Below are 16,764 nucleotides of genomic sequence, written 5' to 3'. Positions count from 1 at the left end.
AACATTAAACTTAGTTAGCAGAACTTTACTTCGATGATAGGAGAGGTATACAAAGGTCACTGCAGTTGTAGTTCTATAAAATGGACTAAAGCGAGAACACTAAGGGCAACCCTTTGCATTACCTTCAGTTCATCCTCTCTAGAAATTGTATAGACTTTTCAGGCACATTATAAGTATTCTTAAAAACACACTACTCTTCCAAGTTATACAAGAAAACAAGGAGACTGAGTTCAGAACAAACGAAATCAATGGAACCGATCAGAATGTAGTTTTCAGTAGAAGGCAAAACTGTGCACACATTCAGTAAAATGTCTAACAACAAACAACAACCTAAGGAAAACACAACACACAAAAAATGAAACAAAAACATCCCCCAAAAGTATCATCTACATGTATTGATTTGAAATAATATTCTGAATATAGGATAGCTAAATAGTTGTTACCTCTGTTACTGCTTAAGTGAAGTAAATAAAAAGGCCAGGATTACATTTGTTTCTTCTCTACTGTGGAAAAATATAGAAATTTTCATTTGTTTTAGTTTATCTCTGATATGGTTGTTTCAAGTTGGTTCAACATTTGCCACCCCCTTTCCTTATGGCCCTCATATAATTCTAAATGTTTCTTTTCACCCTGGAAAGCATTCCAGTTGGTATAATAGATTAGATGGTGACACTAATTTTAAGTCATTACTATCACTGGCGACATGGTGACATCAAAATGTGAAGCAGAAATAGGACTGTTTCTCACAGCCACACCAAAAAAGAAAGAAAGAAAGGAGAGGAGAGAAGAAAAGGGAGAGCAAGAGGGAGTATGAGTGAGACAGAAAAGCAAGTAGGAACACAGAAAGAAAGTCTGGAAAAGCAGATATTTTTCCTTGTTTCTAAAGGATAATGGTTTGTGAGACAACTCTGACCAATTTCAAAAGTTCATCCAAGGTATCTGTGATGTTTACTTATTTAGTTACTGTGGGCTATGTTAAATATTTGTTTTTCTCTCCTATTAGCCATTTCATCAATATTCTGAAAATATCTGAATTCCAGATTATATTGTTTTAATTCTGTAATATACTAACTGTTAAGTGTCTTGTTCATATTTCTTATTATGTGTACTTGGGTTTTGTCCATTTTCTTCCCAGTTATGTAAACTGAGAGGAATGGACTGGGAATTTGGGGTTGGCAGATACAAACTATGACACTCAGAATGGATAAACAACAAGGTCCTACTATACCACACAGGAAACTATGTCCAATCTCCTGTGATGAATCACAACGGAAAAGAATATTTTAAAAAATGTATATATATGTGTTAAAAAATTATGTAAACTAGCACATTGTTTTCACTTATTAGTTGAATATATTTTCCTCTTCCTAACAATTGATAGCTGTCTTTTATTAAGTATCTCTTTCTTTTTCCCTTCGGTTCACTCTGTTGCTCTTTTTCTTACGTTTTATATTGGGTGTAGGATTTTATATTTATGAACTTTGTAATTTATATATTGCTCTTTTCAAGTACCACACATATTTAGGGCGAAGATTTTTCTATGAGAACATTTTAATCATGTTCTGTAGTTACTTGGAGATAGAATGGAAGTGCTATTTTCGTCTAAATGTTCTAATGGAATGGAGCAAAAGTGTAAAGTGAAAATTTTTAGAAGGCTAATACACAGGAAATTCTTCCCTAACTATGAAGTTCTTCCTTTAAAATCGAAACCATGCAATTAATTGTCAGCAATTTGGAAAACACATATGTGAAAGATACTAAGTTGATTATGTGGGAAGAACTAGAGGTACAGACTTTGACCTTCAAAACTTTCTAAACTGATACATCAAAGAGGAAAAATAACATATTTGATATGGTTAGAGATGATTATATCATGAGGCTCAGATTTTTATTAGTACTTTATGAGTGACAGTGGGATGTATGGAAAAAACCATCATCAAAAAACCATCATAGTCTTGCAAAGTAATTCTCCTCCAATTAAAATAAGCAAAGTGAAGTGAAGCCGCTCAGTCGTGTCCGACTCTTTGCGACCCCATGAATTGTAGCCTGCCAGGCTCCTCCTTCCATGGGATTCTCCAGGCAAGAATACTGGAGTGGGCTGCCATTTCCTTCTCCAAAATAAGCAACCCCCTTAAAAAAAAAACAACAGACCAAATGTGGGGGCAGGTAGTGTGCTTAGCATGTGTATCTTACTCACACCTGCCTTGAATAGCACTGACTACATGCACTCTCTCAACGTGATCAGCCACAGACAGAGGAAACTAGACTATCTTTAGCCATTTCATTGTTCAGTCATTTCATGCTTCATTGGGGAAAGGATTTAAAATCCAACACATTTTTAAGAGCTAGAGAGTTCAGACTTTGAGAGAATTTAACAAACATCAAGCAGAATGTTGGCTCATTTTCTTTTTTAAAGAACAGTTTATTTATTTATTTTAATTGGAGCCTAATTACTTTACAATATTGTGGTTTTTGTCATACATGGACATGAATCAGCCACAGGTGTACATGTGTTCCCCATCAGAAAATCAAATCTCAATTTCCCTGTTAAAATTTGACTCAGGATGCTATTTGATGATAAATAAATCATGAAAATCAGAGTATTCCTGTATGCATGCAATGGAAGAGAAACAGAGAATGCAAAAATTAGCATTGAACAATGAGCATTTTAGTGTATCTTTTCTGAATTCACAACTTATATGAGTAAAGTTGAGTTTAGAAGTTAAGGGATTTCACAGAATCACACATATTATGTTAAAGCTGGTACTAAAACCTACTTGAATGCCTGAGCATATTTCATATAAATTGATATTTATTACAGATGCATTCCACATTTCTTACAAGCAGAAATTATAAAAGAACCTGAAAATTATTAGCTGTTGGTTAAAGTACTTATACTCAAGAGAAGGAAACGGTTTCCTATTTTCAATTCAATATGGTTTTGATCCTGTCTGTTTCTTTATTTGCAAGTCTGTACGTCAGGCACTCAGGCATCTGGGGTCTGAACTATCTTTCAAAGAATATGTGAACTCTGTTATTAAAATAATAGTAATTTTCCCTCTATATTATTAAAGATATAATATTCTGAAAAACAGAAACCATATAAATTACTTTCTGAATGGATGACATACCTCCTCTGGCATTTCAACACTCTCTGTATTTGACACAATCTCCTCCTCGACATCAGGACCATCTCCACCTTGACCCCCGGTCTTAGCCACAGCCAATTCCTGCAGATGAGTTTCCACGTAAGAATCTTAAAAAAAAAAAAATCAATTCAGCTGTAAAGAATACACTATAAAAAAGGGAATGGTAATATTGATCCCCTCGGTGTTATGAATTAAAAGCCTTAGGCTAGTTTGGTAAAAATGTGATGAACAAGAACCTCAGGAGCATTATTCCAGTAATGTTTTGCTGAAGAAAAAGGAAAGCAGAATTTTCCAGATGTTATGACCATTTTCCTTTCCCAGAGTTGTCCTCAGACAACTCAGTTGTCCCCTTCTCTTTGTCTTGAAAACAAGGCAACATTTGAGCGACCACACTAACCTGCAAACTATACTCTCCTCAGTTTTTCAGGAACTGTCTAAAGCCCTTTTCTAATGTTTCCTTTCCTCCTCTTACTGGTTATGTCTTAAGACATAATGCACGCATACACTTTACCTCCAGGGGCATCCTTCTCCTTCTCTTCATCATGATTCACTAGATCCTCTCCACTGACTTCCTCCTTTCCAGGTGTGATATCCTGAATCTCAGCTGGTGGTTCCTCTTGTTGAGGTTGCTCAACACTGGGCTGCTGGTCCTAGTAGAGTGTGCATGCAAGTAAAACTTTTTGTTGTTAACACATCTAACAGCATAAATATACATAATACACAGATATATCCAATCAAAAGTAAACCTAACAACGTTTCCCCAACACAATTCTATGTACTTACTTTTAATAAAGTTACTCTTCCCACAGAGAAGAGTTAGCTCCCATAAGAGTTACCCAGAGAGACTTTGCAAGCTATTTCAATCTAAGCTGGGATGGAAGTGTGCAATCTGTTGTTAATAAGCAGGAGGAGGGAGTCATTGGGCACATTTCCAGGCAATTTCACAGTATACACATCCAGGCAATGCCAGACTGTAATAGTTCTGGATCAGTGTTCCTTCCTAAGACAAACTGTCACCCTTTACCAGCACGGAAGACCTTTATCACTGCATCTGCATTACTTAACATCATTTTCTCAAAAGTAAATTTGTGCTAATAGAAAATATCAAATGGTAAGGTACTCACAACCACAGGTTCATCCAGCTGGGAAGAATCTTGACCTGTAGGTCCCAATGTTGATGCCACTTGCCCACTCATATTTCTCCCTGAAAGTAGAATATTGTGATTTAGAAAATGTATTTAAGAGCACAGCTATATTTGATCACTTTTATGACCATATGTTGACTTACTATGTTTTAAAACTGTGAAAATACTTTCAAAAGAAAACTCTGGTTAAGTATGGGTGTACATGCATTCCCATTACGCGAAATACAGTTGCTTGCAAAGCCATTTGTATCTTCGCTAAGCGGGCAGAGAAATCACCTTAAGGTACACAAGAAGACAGAGAATTGTTGTGAGGAAGTTTGATTTCACAACAGAATTCTCCATCATGAAGATAGTTAGTGAAATACTGCTAGGAATTTAAAAATTCAGGACTATTGCTCTTGTCCCACTCCTATTCACCAGACCTATTTTCCCCAACTCCCTTGGAATTCAGTGGGAACAGGAAGAAAGGGTTAGTCTTTACAGCCTGACTATGGCGATTTTCTCAGCGTCTGTGGCTGAGGTGAGTCTGCATACAGAGCATACCGGTCCACTTCTCTCTTGGCACCTTACCACAAAACTCGTGATAGGGTCACAAACCCACCGCGGTCCTGTTTCTAGGCCTTGCCTTAATCGTCCACCCTGCCCCCTGCCAGGTCCCACTCCCGGCCGCAGATTCTGTGCTCTGTCATCACTTCCAGGGCTCCAATGAGCCAGATATCTCAAAGAGCACCCCCAAGTCTCCCACCACTGTCATCTGAACCCCTGCCCTCCTCTGCCCACCGCCCTTCCTCTCCAGCCACCAGGACAAGAACTAGGGCGTCGCGACACCTGTGAGGAGAAAGATGATGACCTCGAGGGCCTTCCTCCTCAAAGGACCAGATGGTACTGCCCGACCCGCCCGAAACTCGCTGGCTCCCCCTGACACGCACGCACACTTAAACTCCAGACAGGACAGATTTGTGAACCTACCTGGTGAGTCCCAAGTAGTGAGAATGAACCGGAACTGAATAAACACCCGTCTCAGGCCCAACGGTTCTCACAGAATGCGCTCAGGAAGGCGTATGCGCACTAAGGCGCATGCGCAGCAAGAGGCGCGTGCGCACACACTGCGCATGCTCCTTGAGTTGGGCGTGCGCAGTGCAGGTTGAGGTTTTCCCGCCACTGAGGTAGAGTCCTGGAACCGCAGGATCTCTGGAGGATGAGAAAAGGGCTTGAAGACTATATTTTTTTCCTTCCAGGGCAGTCTAGCTTATGCCTCCACAAACTGTGGTGATAGGTAGTCCCAAGTTACCCTTAGTGGAGAATGTGTCTCGGGAAGAGACTCATGACAGTATTAGATATTAAGGTTTTTAATACCTATTTTTATACATGCTTTGATGAACCATTTCTTTCTCTGCTTCTGGGTTTTCCATCATGCTTGCAATGGCTTTACTCATTTCCATGGAATAAATACATAAATCCATACCTCTGTTGCCATTTTTTGCTTGGAGCACTGCACATTTAAATCTCTGAACTGGTAACTGATTTCTCTGAATATACCTCTGGTTCCTATACAATAATGTTCTTTTACCATCGGGCTTTACTTTCACCACCAGACACATCCATAGCTGGATGTTGTGTCCACTTTGACTTAGCATTTTCATTTCTTCTGTAGCTATTTCTTCACTCTTCTCCAGTAGCACATTCTTCTTCTTATTCTATTATAGTGGGAATTTTTGTACTTACTAGGAGTTTTAATTTTACCCAAGAGAAAGGAAAACATGGTCACACAAGGACCTTTTCTCAAATACTCTACTCATATACTCCTAACAGCCAAACCTAGAAACAGCCAAACTATTCAACAACTGGTATACAGATGAAAGAAAACAAAAGCGTATACTCATACAAAAGAATACTACACAGTCACTTTAAAAGGAACTACTAATGCATGTAACAGCAAGGATGCATCTCAGCTGTGCCAATGAGAGATGTCAGACACAGGAAGCTATATTATATGATTTCATGTCAATGGATTCCTGGAAAAGGCACAAGTATAGGCACAGAAATATATCTGTGGTTGCCAGTGTGTAGGAGTGGAGGAAGGAGTCTGATGGCGAATAGCCCAAGGGAGCATTTTCGAACCCAAGGGGCCCTCCCCATCCCCACTCTGCAGGTGTAGGAAATCCTGTCCTCCCCTAGATGACCCTCAGGAACACTAACCCCAGCTAGCCTCCACAACTCCCCCCCTCCTCGCTCCCCACCCACACATCTTACAGTGTTGCTCTAGAGTTCCTCTGGTCTGCCTGGGTGTCAAGGCTCCCTGCCATCATTCGGTAGGTGCCCTAGATATCTCACATTCTTGATAGTATCGTTTGAAGGATACAAGTTTTAATTTTGGTGATTCCAAATTGCCTATTTTTGTTTCTTTTATTTCTTGTGCTTTTTGTATCATATCTAGGAAATCGTTGTCTAATCCAAGATTAACATTTACATCTCTGTTTTCTTCTGAGTGCTTTATAGTTTTAGCTCTTATATTTAGGTGTTTTATCAATTTTTAGTTAATTGTTATATACAGTGTGAGGTATAGGTTAAAATTGATTGTTTTGCATGTGAACATCCAGGTATTCCAAGACGATTTTTCAAACATTATTCTTTGCCATTGAATGGCCTCTACTCCCCTCACAATAATCAACTGACCATAGAGATATGGGCTTGTTTCTTGACTCTCCATTCCATTCCATTATGTGTCTATATACAATCCTTATGCCAGTAACATAATGTCTTCATTATTGTAGGTTTGAAATGGGTTTTGAAATTGGGATGTATAGCTACTTGTTCTTTGTCCACACTGTTTTGACAATCCCAGGACCCTTTGAATTCTTACAATTCTAGGATCAGTTTGTTGATTTCCAGGGGAAAAGAGCAGTTTGAACTTTGATAGGCCTCTATTAGGGGAGTACTGCCATCTTAACACAGTAGTGAGTCTCCCAATCCACGAATGTGATCTCCAAAGTCCGTAAAAATCTGAGCAAGCTCTGGGAGTTGGTGATGGACAGGGAAGACTGGCATGCTGCAGTCCATGGGATCCCAAAGAGTCGGACACGACTGAGCGACTGAACTGAAGTAAAATTTCCACTCATCTAGACTGTCTTTCACTTCACTCAGCAATGTTTTGTAATTTGTACTGTAGAAGTCCTGAACGTGTATAGAAATCTATTTGCCCTTTGTATATGACCTTGTATTCTGTAAACCTGTCGAGCCCCTGTATTAGGTCTAACAGCTTCTGTGGGGAGAGGGTGGTTCTTCACGATTTTTTATACACAAGTTTATATCATGGATCGACAAGATGGTGGAGGAGTAGGTAGACGGGGAGTACATCTCTCTGCAAGGAGACATCAGGAATATACCTTCAGACACAGAAGTGCATACAGAACAGCAGCTGAGCACAGATAGCAGCACCTGACCAGTGGAAAAGAATATATAGACCGACACAAAACTCAATAGGATGAGGCAAGTAGGGAGAAAAACCAGGAGTGTTAGTAGGGCTGGACCAGCCCTCGGTCAGTGCGGGAACTGAAGCAAGGGTCCGATCCCCACATGGGGCAATTGTCTGAGTCAGAGGAGAAACATTTAAGGCTGAGAGTGAAACAGCTCATCTGTGGCAGCCTAAATGGAGTGCGAATCAGACATCCTTGCCACAGCCATACATACCCTAGATGGTGCAGTGGCTGGGAGCTGGATTTTGGGGATTGTGGAACAATCCCAGGGCGAGGGGTGCTGTTCACTGCAGAGACATGGATGGAGGGGATGTGAGGGAGGAGACTGTGGTGAGAAATACCTGTGGAGGAAATTTGGGCAGCCATCGATGTTAGGTGATACTGCTGGGTCATGTGTAGGGCATGCAGCCATCACCATAGCCTCTCAACCCCCACATGCCAGCACTGGCAGCTGAACAATAGAGGCTGGCCCATCAAATGCCTGACACACTGAACTACAGAGTAGGACCCCACCCAGGGTGCTTCTTTAAGTGACTGATGCACCAAACTACAGAGTAGGACCCCACCCAGGGTGCCCCTTTAAGTGCCTGATGCTCGAACAACAGAGAAGGATCCCAGGTAAGGAAGCCCTCTAAGTGCCTGAATGGGCGGAGCTATGGAGAAAGACTGGCCAAAGAGGCCTTCTGATCGCCAGCTACAAGAGCCTCAATAAAAGAATCTGATAGGGCCATAACTCCTGTGGCAGAGGCAGTCCATGTCCCTGCACACTTGGCACCGCCAGGGTCCCCGCACGCCAAGCTGCTATGCAACGTTCAAGCTTAAGTCTCACTGGGGCAGAGTTTCCACAGACAAAAAAGTCTTATGTCTATGCATGCAGGGTCACGTTGGTAGTGTCCGACTCTTTGTGACCCTGTGGACTGTGGCTTGCCAGGCTTCTCTGTCAGGGAGAGGGGTTCTCCAGGGAAGAATACTGGAGTGCATTGGCCAATACTGGTTGCCATACCCTTCTAGGGCACTATACTTCCTGCTGCCCTAGCCGCCAACCCCCTGAGTAGCTGATGTTGCCAAAACCCCTGTGACTCAAGCAGCTGCACCGCCTCCACACCTGTCCCTCACAGGGGCAAACCCAATTCCTCCAGGGCAACCTCAGGAGCAAACCCCAGTGGACCGCCCATATCCAGAGGTGGAAATAAAACCACAATTGAAACCCAAGGGCAGTGTGACAAAGGAAAAGGACTGAAAACCCTCCCAACAGCTGTAAAAGATGCAGATTAAATCCACATGATCAACTAGACAGACTCTGTGTCTGTGGGAATATATAAAAGGTCATTGAGAGCTCTCACAAAAGATTACGTTATCTGCAAATAGAATAGTTTTACTTCATTTCCAATGTAGATTCATTTAATTTCTTTCCCTTGCTTAATTACCCTGTCCAGATCCATGTGGAATAGAAGTGGTAAGAGGTGATATTTTTCTATTGCTCTTCATTTTCAGGGGAAATACTTCTGCCTTTTATCATTAAGAATGATGATAGCTATGGGTTTTTCATAGATGTTTTAGATCACATTCAAAATGTTGCCTTCTGCTTCTAGTTTGAGACTGTATTTTGAACGGATGCTGAATTTTGTCCAATGTTTTTTTAGGTAGCTACTGAGATGTCAATATGGTTTTCCTCCTTTATTCTACTGTTGTGGTATATTAACTTAATGGATTGTTAATAGTGAATGAACAAGGACAAGGATTTTGTAAGGATTTTGGTGTTTTTTTTTCTTTTTTCCTTCTTTTTTTATATTGGATTTTGACATTCATAGATGCTGCCAAAATGCTGTCCATCAGTAAAGCTGACGTCCATCAGTAAAGCAGGAGAAGGACAGCTTGTTTACTACCGTGTCACATCATTCTTGGAGCAGAGACTCTGCTGCAATGAACAGGATGCTTAGACCTTTGCTCATCTGGAGCAAAGCTCAACTGGAATTCACCAGTTATGTAGGAGGGAGGTTGAGTGTGCTTAGAAATGCAAATGGTCAGATCACACCCAGGACCAACAAGCCTGAGTGAAAAATGGTTCCCCAGGGGGGTCTCATCTCCTGGGGGTATTGGAGGAGGAGGTGTGAGATGAACACGCCATTGTGGCTGCAGAGATGGGAAGCACAACCACAGGAAGTAAAAGGTAATACAGGGGAGAGGGTTGCATTTGGTAACAATGCAAGTACTGTGGATGGAAGGACAAACCGTCCACCACTGCCCAGGGTGACCAAGTGAAGCCTTTCACACAGATGGGGAGTATGCTACCCTGGCGACTCAAGCCTCTAATCTGGACTGAGGGGAGTCCCCTTTCTCAGATGTCCAGGAGAATGCTCCAGGCCCATTTTGGCCATGCCCACCCACTGCAGCTTTGAATATACACACAGCAGTGATTGGTTCTGGGGATTCGGAGGCAAGGAATCCCAGACCACTCTGGGGAGCCCACGTGGAAAACACATGCTCAGGCTCTCACGGGGTAAATGGACAGAGACCCCAGATGAGACCAGGGCTCACAGTCAGGTGCTGAGGTTGATGGGCAAGAGTTCACAGTGGGGTCTTGGGCCTGAGCACTGGATGACCAGTGGAACCCAGTCTCCAGGAGTGTTCACTGCACAGTAAACAGGCTGGAGACGCTTCCCCAGTCAGTGGCTGCTTTAGGGAGGTCACTTTAGGGGTCAGCTGGCATCCGTGGGCGCATCTCTGAGTTTTAGGCAATCAATCGTCTGAGTTGCAGTGTCCTAAGCACTTCTAAGGTGCCATCTCACTTGAAGAAAACCCTGTCACCCCTGAAGGCCGTTGGGTCAAACTCTTTCTCTCCGAGACCCCCTCCTTTTCACCCAGCCCTGAGGGAAGTGCCTTGGACGCCTGGTCTGGGTCTGGATTTCCCCTGGATCCTGGAGAGATTTTCAGTTCAGCCCTCACCAGGACATTAAGACAGACACCTGTGTGTGGGCAGGAGAGAGGTGTCCTGCAGAATGCAGGGAGCAGGGAACATTCTCAGGGGATCCTCTGAGGCAGAGAGGGTGCTGGGTGAGATGGGATAAATGGGGTGAGGATGTAACTGAGGCCCTGTGAGCAGGGCTAGGAGAAGGGCTAAAGAGGCTCCTGGAACATAGTCAAAACAGTCTCCGACATAAATCACAGCAGGATCCTCTATGACCCACCTCCCAGAATATTGGAAATAAAAGCAAAAATAAACAAATGGGACCTAATGAAACTTAAAAGCTTTTGCACAACAAAGGAAACTATAAGCAAGGTGAAAAGTCAGCCCTCAGAATGGGAGAAAATAATAGCAAATGAAGGAACAGACAAAGGATTAATCTCAAAAATATACAAACAGCTCCTGCAGCTCAATTCCAGAAAAATAAATGACCCAATCAAAAAATGGGCCAAAGAACTAAACAGACATTTCTCCAAAGAAGACATACAGATGGCTAACAAATGCATGAAAAGATGCTCAACATCACTCATTATCAGAGAAATGCAAATCAAAACCACAACGAGGTAACATTACACGCCAGTCAGGATGGCTACTATCCAAAAATCTACAAGCAGTAAATGCTGGAGAGGGTGTGGAGAAAAGGGAACCCTGTTACACTGTTGGTGGGAATGCAAACTAGTACAGCTACTATGGAGAACTTTGTGGAGATTCCTTAAAAAACTGGAAATAGAACTGCCATATGGCCCAGCAATACCACTTCTGGGCATATACACTGAGGAAAACAGATCTGAATGAGACACGTGGAACCCAATGTTCATCGCAGCACTGTTTATAATTGCCAGGACATGGAAGCAACCTAGATGCCCATCAGCAGACGAATGGATAAGGAAGCTGTGATACAGACACACCATGGAATACCACTCAGCAATTAAAAAGAATTCATTTGAATCAGATCTAATGAGATGGATGAAACTGGAGCCCATTATACAGAGTAAAGTAAGCCAGAAAGATAAAGACCAATACAGTATACTAACGCATATATGTGGAATTTAAGAAGACGGTAATGATAACCCAATATGCAAAATAGAAAAAGAGACACAGATGTACAGAACAGACTTTAGGACTCTGTGGGAGAAGGCGAGGGTGGTATGTTCTGAGAGAATAGCATTGAAACAAGTATACTATCAAGGGTGAAACAGATCACCAGCCCAGGTTGGATGCATGAGACAAGTGCTCAGGGCTGGTGCACTGGGAAGACCCAGAGGGATGGGATGGGGAGGGAGACGGGAGGAGGGATAGGGATGGGGAACACATGTAAATCCATGGCTGATTCATGTCAATTTATGGCAAAAACCACTACAGTACTGTAAAGTAATTAGCCTCCAACTAATAAAAATAAATGAAAAAAAAACAAAAATATAAATAAATAAATAAATAAAGAGGCTCCTGGAGTGTGAGGGAGGCCTGGTGGAAGGTGAGGGGAGAGGGTGGGGATCTGGGGATAGAGAGGATTTGTGGCAGTTTTCACCAGGAGAAGGACTCTGGAAAATGACTGATGACTAGAAGGATATAACGGAGTTGTCACAGGCACAGTGAGGGGAAGACCTCTCCTATCTCCAGGATTCAGTAGCCTACAGTGTGTGCTGAGACATGACAGAGAGGACCAGGTCCCGGGGACTCATTCTGTGGATCTGGGATTCACTCTGAGCCTCCCGTGGGACAGAATACAAAATCGCCACAACCAGAGGTGACCAGGGTGGGTTAAGCCCATTCTGAGGACCCAGACATGGGAAATCAATTTGAGAACCCTTCAACTCTCAGGCAATCCCCACACCTGGAATGAATCTGCCTTCCTCAGGATGACATGCTGGTGAATGCAGACTGCAGGGACTGCAGGACTGGAGGCCTCTCTCCCTTGGGGTTGACTGAACAGAGACTCAGTGCAAAGGCCAACACAGCAGCCCAGAGGGAAAGATGTGGGGCTCTCTGTCCCAGGGTGCAGGCTGTAGGCTCTCGGGCAGGGGGTGGGGTGGTGAAGCCTCTGAGCTAAAGGAGAGGTGTTATCTAGAGTAGGGTCTACTTAAAGAAAAGCATATAACAGGCGAGTTGTGAGTTTAAGTTGGATTTGGAGTCTTCTGGGAACTACAACCCAGGACACAGCTCCTCCGTTAGCTCTGAGGAAACTGCTTGGAGGAGGGAGCGGAGAAGTCAGTAGGATTGTTGCCTAGGAAGTACATGCAGTCAGGCGTGCACATTGGTTAGAGATTGCTGTGAAACACAGAGATCAGATGTCACAGGTTCATTATTTTCATGCTTTTCTGTGTGGGGAAGGGGCAAGAATCTAGGGTCACTGAACATTTTCCTGAGGTATCAGTAAATAAATAAAGGCAAACTTGTCCAAAGCACAGTGTGCCTCATACTGCTTTTCACTCTAAATTCCTTCAGAATGCACTTTAGGTCAGCAACCACAGTGGTTACAATTTAACACTTGCAGTACTAGATGTGAGTAATGCTGTTTGTCTTAAGGATCTCAATGTACCTGAGGGCAGATGTTCAAGGTGGATTTAGAAAAGGCAGAGGAACCAGAGATCAAATTGCCAACATCCTTCGGATCATACAAAAAGCAAAAGAGTTCCAGAAAAACCTCTCCTTCTGCATTAATGACTATGCCAAAGCCTTTGACTGTGTGGACCACAACAAACTCTGGAAAATTCTAAAAGAGATGTGAATACCAGATCACCTTATGAGCCTCTTGAGAAATCTGTATGCAGGTCAGGAAGCAACAACCAGAACTGGACATGGAACAACAGACAGGTATCAAATACGAAAAGGGGTAACTCAAGGATGTATATTGTCATCCTGCTTATTTAACTTAGACGCAGAATACATCATGAGAAACGCTGGGCAAGATGGAGCACAAGCTGGAATCAAGATTGCTGGGACAAATATCAATAACCTTAGATATACACATGACACCACCCTTATGGGAGAAAGCGAAGAAGAACTAAAGAGTCCTTTGAGGAAAGTGAAAGAGGAGACTGAAAAAGTTGGCTTAAAACTCAACATCCAGAAAAGTAAGATCATGGTATCTGGTCCCATCACTTTATGGCAAATAGATGGGGAAACAGTGACAGACTTTATTTTGGGGGGCTCCAAAATCACTGCAGATGGTGACTGCAGCCATGAAATGAAAGACGCTTACTACTTGGAAGAAAAATTAGGACCAACCTAGACAGCATATTAAAAAGCAGAGACATTACTTTGCCAACAAAGGTCCATCTAGTCAAGGCTATGGTTTTCCCAGTAGTCATGTATGGATGTGAGAGCTGGACTATAGAGAAAGCTGAGTGCTGAAGAACTGATGCTTTCAAACTGTGGTGCTGGAGAAGACTCTTGAGAGTCCCTTAGACTGCAAGGAGATCCAGCCAGTCCATCCTAAAGGTAATCAGTCCTGAATATACATTGGAAGGACTGATGCTGAAACTGAAACTCCAATATTTGCTGATCTGATGCAAAGAACTGACTCATTTAAAAAGACCCTGATGCTGGGAAAGATTGAAGGCAGGAGGAGAAGGGGACAATACAGGATGAGATGGATGGATGGCATCACCTATTCAATGGACATGAGTTTGTGTAAACTCTGGTAGCTGGCGATGGACAGGGAGGCCTGGAATGCTGCAGTCCACGGGCTCTCAGAGAGTTGGACACGACTGAATGACTGAAATGAACGGAGAGTTGGAATTCTCTAAGATGGTTAGGGTCTGTGTCCTCAGGTGTGATATATTTGAGGTGTTTTGGGTTGCTGTCCAAGATGAGTGCTCTTGGAACTGTTCGCGGATCTCTGTCCCAGTCATGAAGTCTCTGAACTATTTGGGAGGGTTTTGTCCAGAGGGTTGGGTTTCTGACCTGTTCATAGATCTGCATATGAGAGTAGTCTTAAGAGGAAGGCTGGATGGACCCCACTCTCATGGGTCTTAGAACTAGACCTGTGATATCACATTTGCTATGATTTCTACCATGCATCCCTACAGTGAGAAAATCTTGTGACCCCATCCTCACGGAGGGCAAATCATGTGCAGTACAGAGGAGCCCACGATAACAATACTGAGAAGAACAATACTTCCTGACAAGACTACCACCCTTGATAGGGGCCCTGTGAAAAAAACTGTGTACACGCACTCACTCAATCTGCCCAACCCATCACAAAGAGGCCACCATTTGCAGATGGGAGCCCAAGGTCCAGTGCAGCTGGAAGGTCTCGGCTCATGAGGACAGGAGGAACTGGATTCAGGCTTGGGCTCCTTGAGGAGGCAGGGAAGACTCAGCAGAACCCTGGCCATGTAGTGGGGAAGGGGGGCATTGGCACAGGGCCACAAGGACCCTATGACTGTCTCACTGTCAGGATAAATCTCGGTGTCTCCTCATCACACACCCCGCTGCTCACCTGATGTATTGAATGTAATCTGCACATTCCCTGGGGACGTTCTGGTGGAAAGTGCAGAGACGAGCCTCCAAGCAGGTGGGGATAAACATCACATTCACCAATTTGCATGAGGCTCCACCACAAATGGAGCGGTCCCTGCCTCTCTTTCCCCCACTAAAGCTTTCATTGGCACTGAGGTCAGCAGGAGGGCAGTCAGGGCTGGACAGCTTGTGAGGGACCCTGTGAACAGCATGAGCCTCCCCATGACTGGATCATCTCCATGTCTTGATCAGGGCAGAGGACTCTGATGTGTGCCAAGGGAGCATGATTTAGACTCAGGCCACAGGCAAGTGACTCATTTCCTAGAGAAACTCCCTGGTGGGAGGCGGGGCGGGGAGGGGGAAGAGCTGCTTTTCTCCTGGAGAGATAGGTACCTCACGCAGTAGCAGGGCTGGGGGCACATAGGTGGGTGCTAATTCGGGATCCTTTGCTGCCAGAAATAGTCTCTCTGTCCCTGTCCAATGTTCTATCTTTGTCTTTCTCCCTGCCATCTCTGTGTCTGTTACATCCTCCCTCTTAGCCTTTATGAGACTGTCTGTGATCTCCCTCATACCGTGAGGGTCCTTCCTCTGTCCTGAAGGTATCATCAATCAACATGGATGTCCACTGGGAGCAGTAGAAGGGATTCCCCTTGAGTGTAGTGGATTCCAGGAAAGGCATGTTCAACTGCAGAGGGTCTGTGGATTTCCCGGGATGAATCTAGAGCTCCTCAACAATCATTGTGTGATCTGGGCCTCTGAAAGAACCCTGGGGCTTCTCTGGTAAGAACCCTCCTGTGGCTCAAGTCAAAGTCACCTCTGTAGCCAGAGGCCCTAGGGGACCTGACCCTCACCACCACTCTCATCGGATCTCCTGGCTCTCCCTCCATCATGCTGTGACAGTCACATAGCCCTCAACATTCTTTTCATACACACTACACTGAGTTCCACACCCCATTTCTTACACTGGCCTTAAAGCTGTCTGAGACACTTTTCTCCCTGAGAGGCATCTCCTCTAGGTTTTGTTCAAATGTCACAATCTTAGAAGGAACTTCCCTGGCCACTCTTTCTAGATATCATCCCCTCTCTCTATTTCACTATCCCAGTTTAATATTAATCACAGCAGTTATGAACACCCGATAAATTACTTATCATTGGGGGCTGTATGACCCCAACACAATGTAAGTTCCATGAAGCCAAGGTTGATTTTCTCTTTCCTAACACACATAGCTGTGCTTGACAGAAACTGTGAAGATGATTGAATTTAGGCATGAATAAGCAAATTAAACTTGTTGACAGAGGCATAGCTAGACAGGCTGAGGATTCTGCTAGTGAACAAATTCAGGAATGGCAAGATGGTGACAAACCCATGGTCTTTATCTCAACTATGCACTATCCTTGGCTCCCCTCAGAGTTGACCCCTTTCTGAACAGAATGGAATGTCCTGTTGTCCTTCTCACATATTACTCGCAGTCAACAACAGAGGCCTTCGCCACCCCAGACCTTCAGATCCCAATCCAACGCTTTCTCTTGCCTGCCCGCTGCGGGACTGAGGCTGGCTTTCCCCA

The 16,764-nt window shown here is 43.6% G+C and overlaps 1 protein-coding gene across 5 annotated transcripts in view; it reads right to left on the bottom strand.

The window, feature by feature from the left end:
* Positions 1 to 16,764, bottom strand: part of LOC136153855 (X antigen family member 5-like) — a 33,735-nt gene that overhangs the window by 16,323 nt on the left and 648 nt on the right. For 3 of the 5 annotated variants that reach the window (XR_010660433.1, XM_065915985.1, XM_065915983.1), the window contains exons 2-4: positions 4,274 to 4,353; positions 3,661 to 3,799; positions 3,132 to 3,256 (exon numbers count right to left, since the gene is read on the bottom strand). Coding sequence is in view for 4 of the 5 variants with exons in the window: in XM_065915985.1 (XP_065772057.1) it covers positions 3,132 to 3,256; positions 3,661 to 3,799; positions 4,274 to 4,353 (344 nt within the window). In the remaining variant the exon portion in view is untranslated. Of the gene's footprint in view, positions 1 to 225; positions 504 to 3,131; positions 3,257 to 3,660; positions 3,800 to 4,273; positions 4,354 to 5,263; positions 5,486 to 16,764 lie in introns of those variants that run through there. The other 2 variants (XM_065915986.1, XM_065915984.1) reach the window with 2 other exon arrangements.

The sequence above is a fragment of the Muntiacus reevesi genome, chromosome X (genome assembly GCF_963930625.1).
Source record: "Muntiacus reevesi chromosome X, mMunRee1.1, whole genome shotgun sequence".
In the NCBI taxonomy this organism is placed as follows: Eukaryota; Metazoa; Chordata; class Mammalia; order Artiodactyla; family Cervidae; genus Muntiacus; species Muntiacus reevesi.
This window is presented reverse-complemented; position numbering and strand designations above follow the sequence as displayed.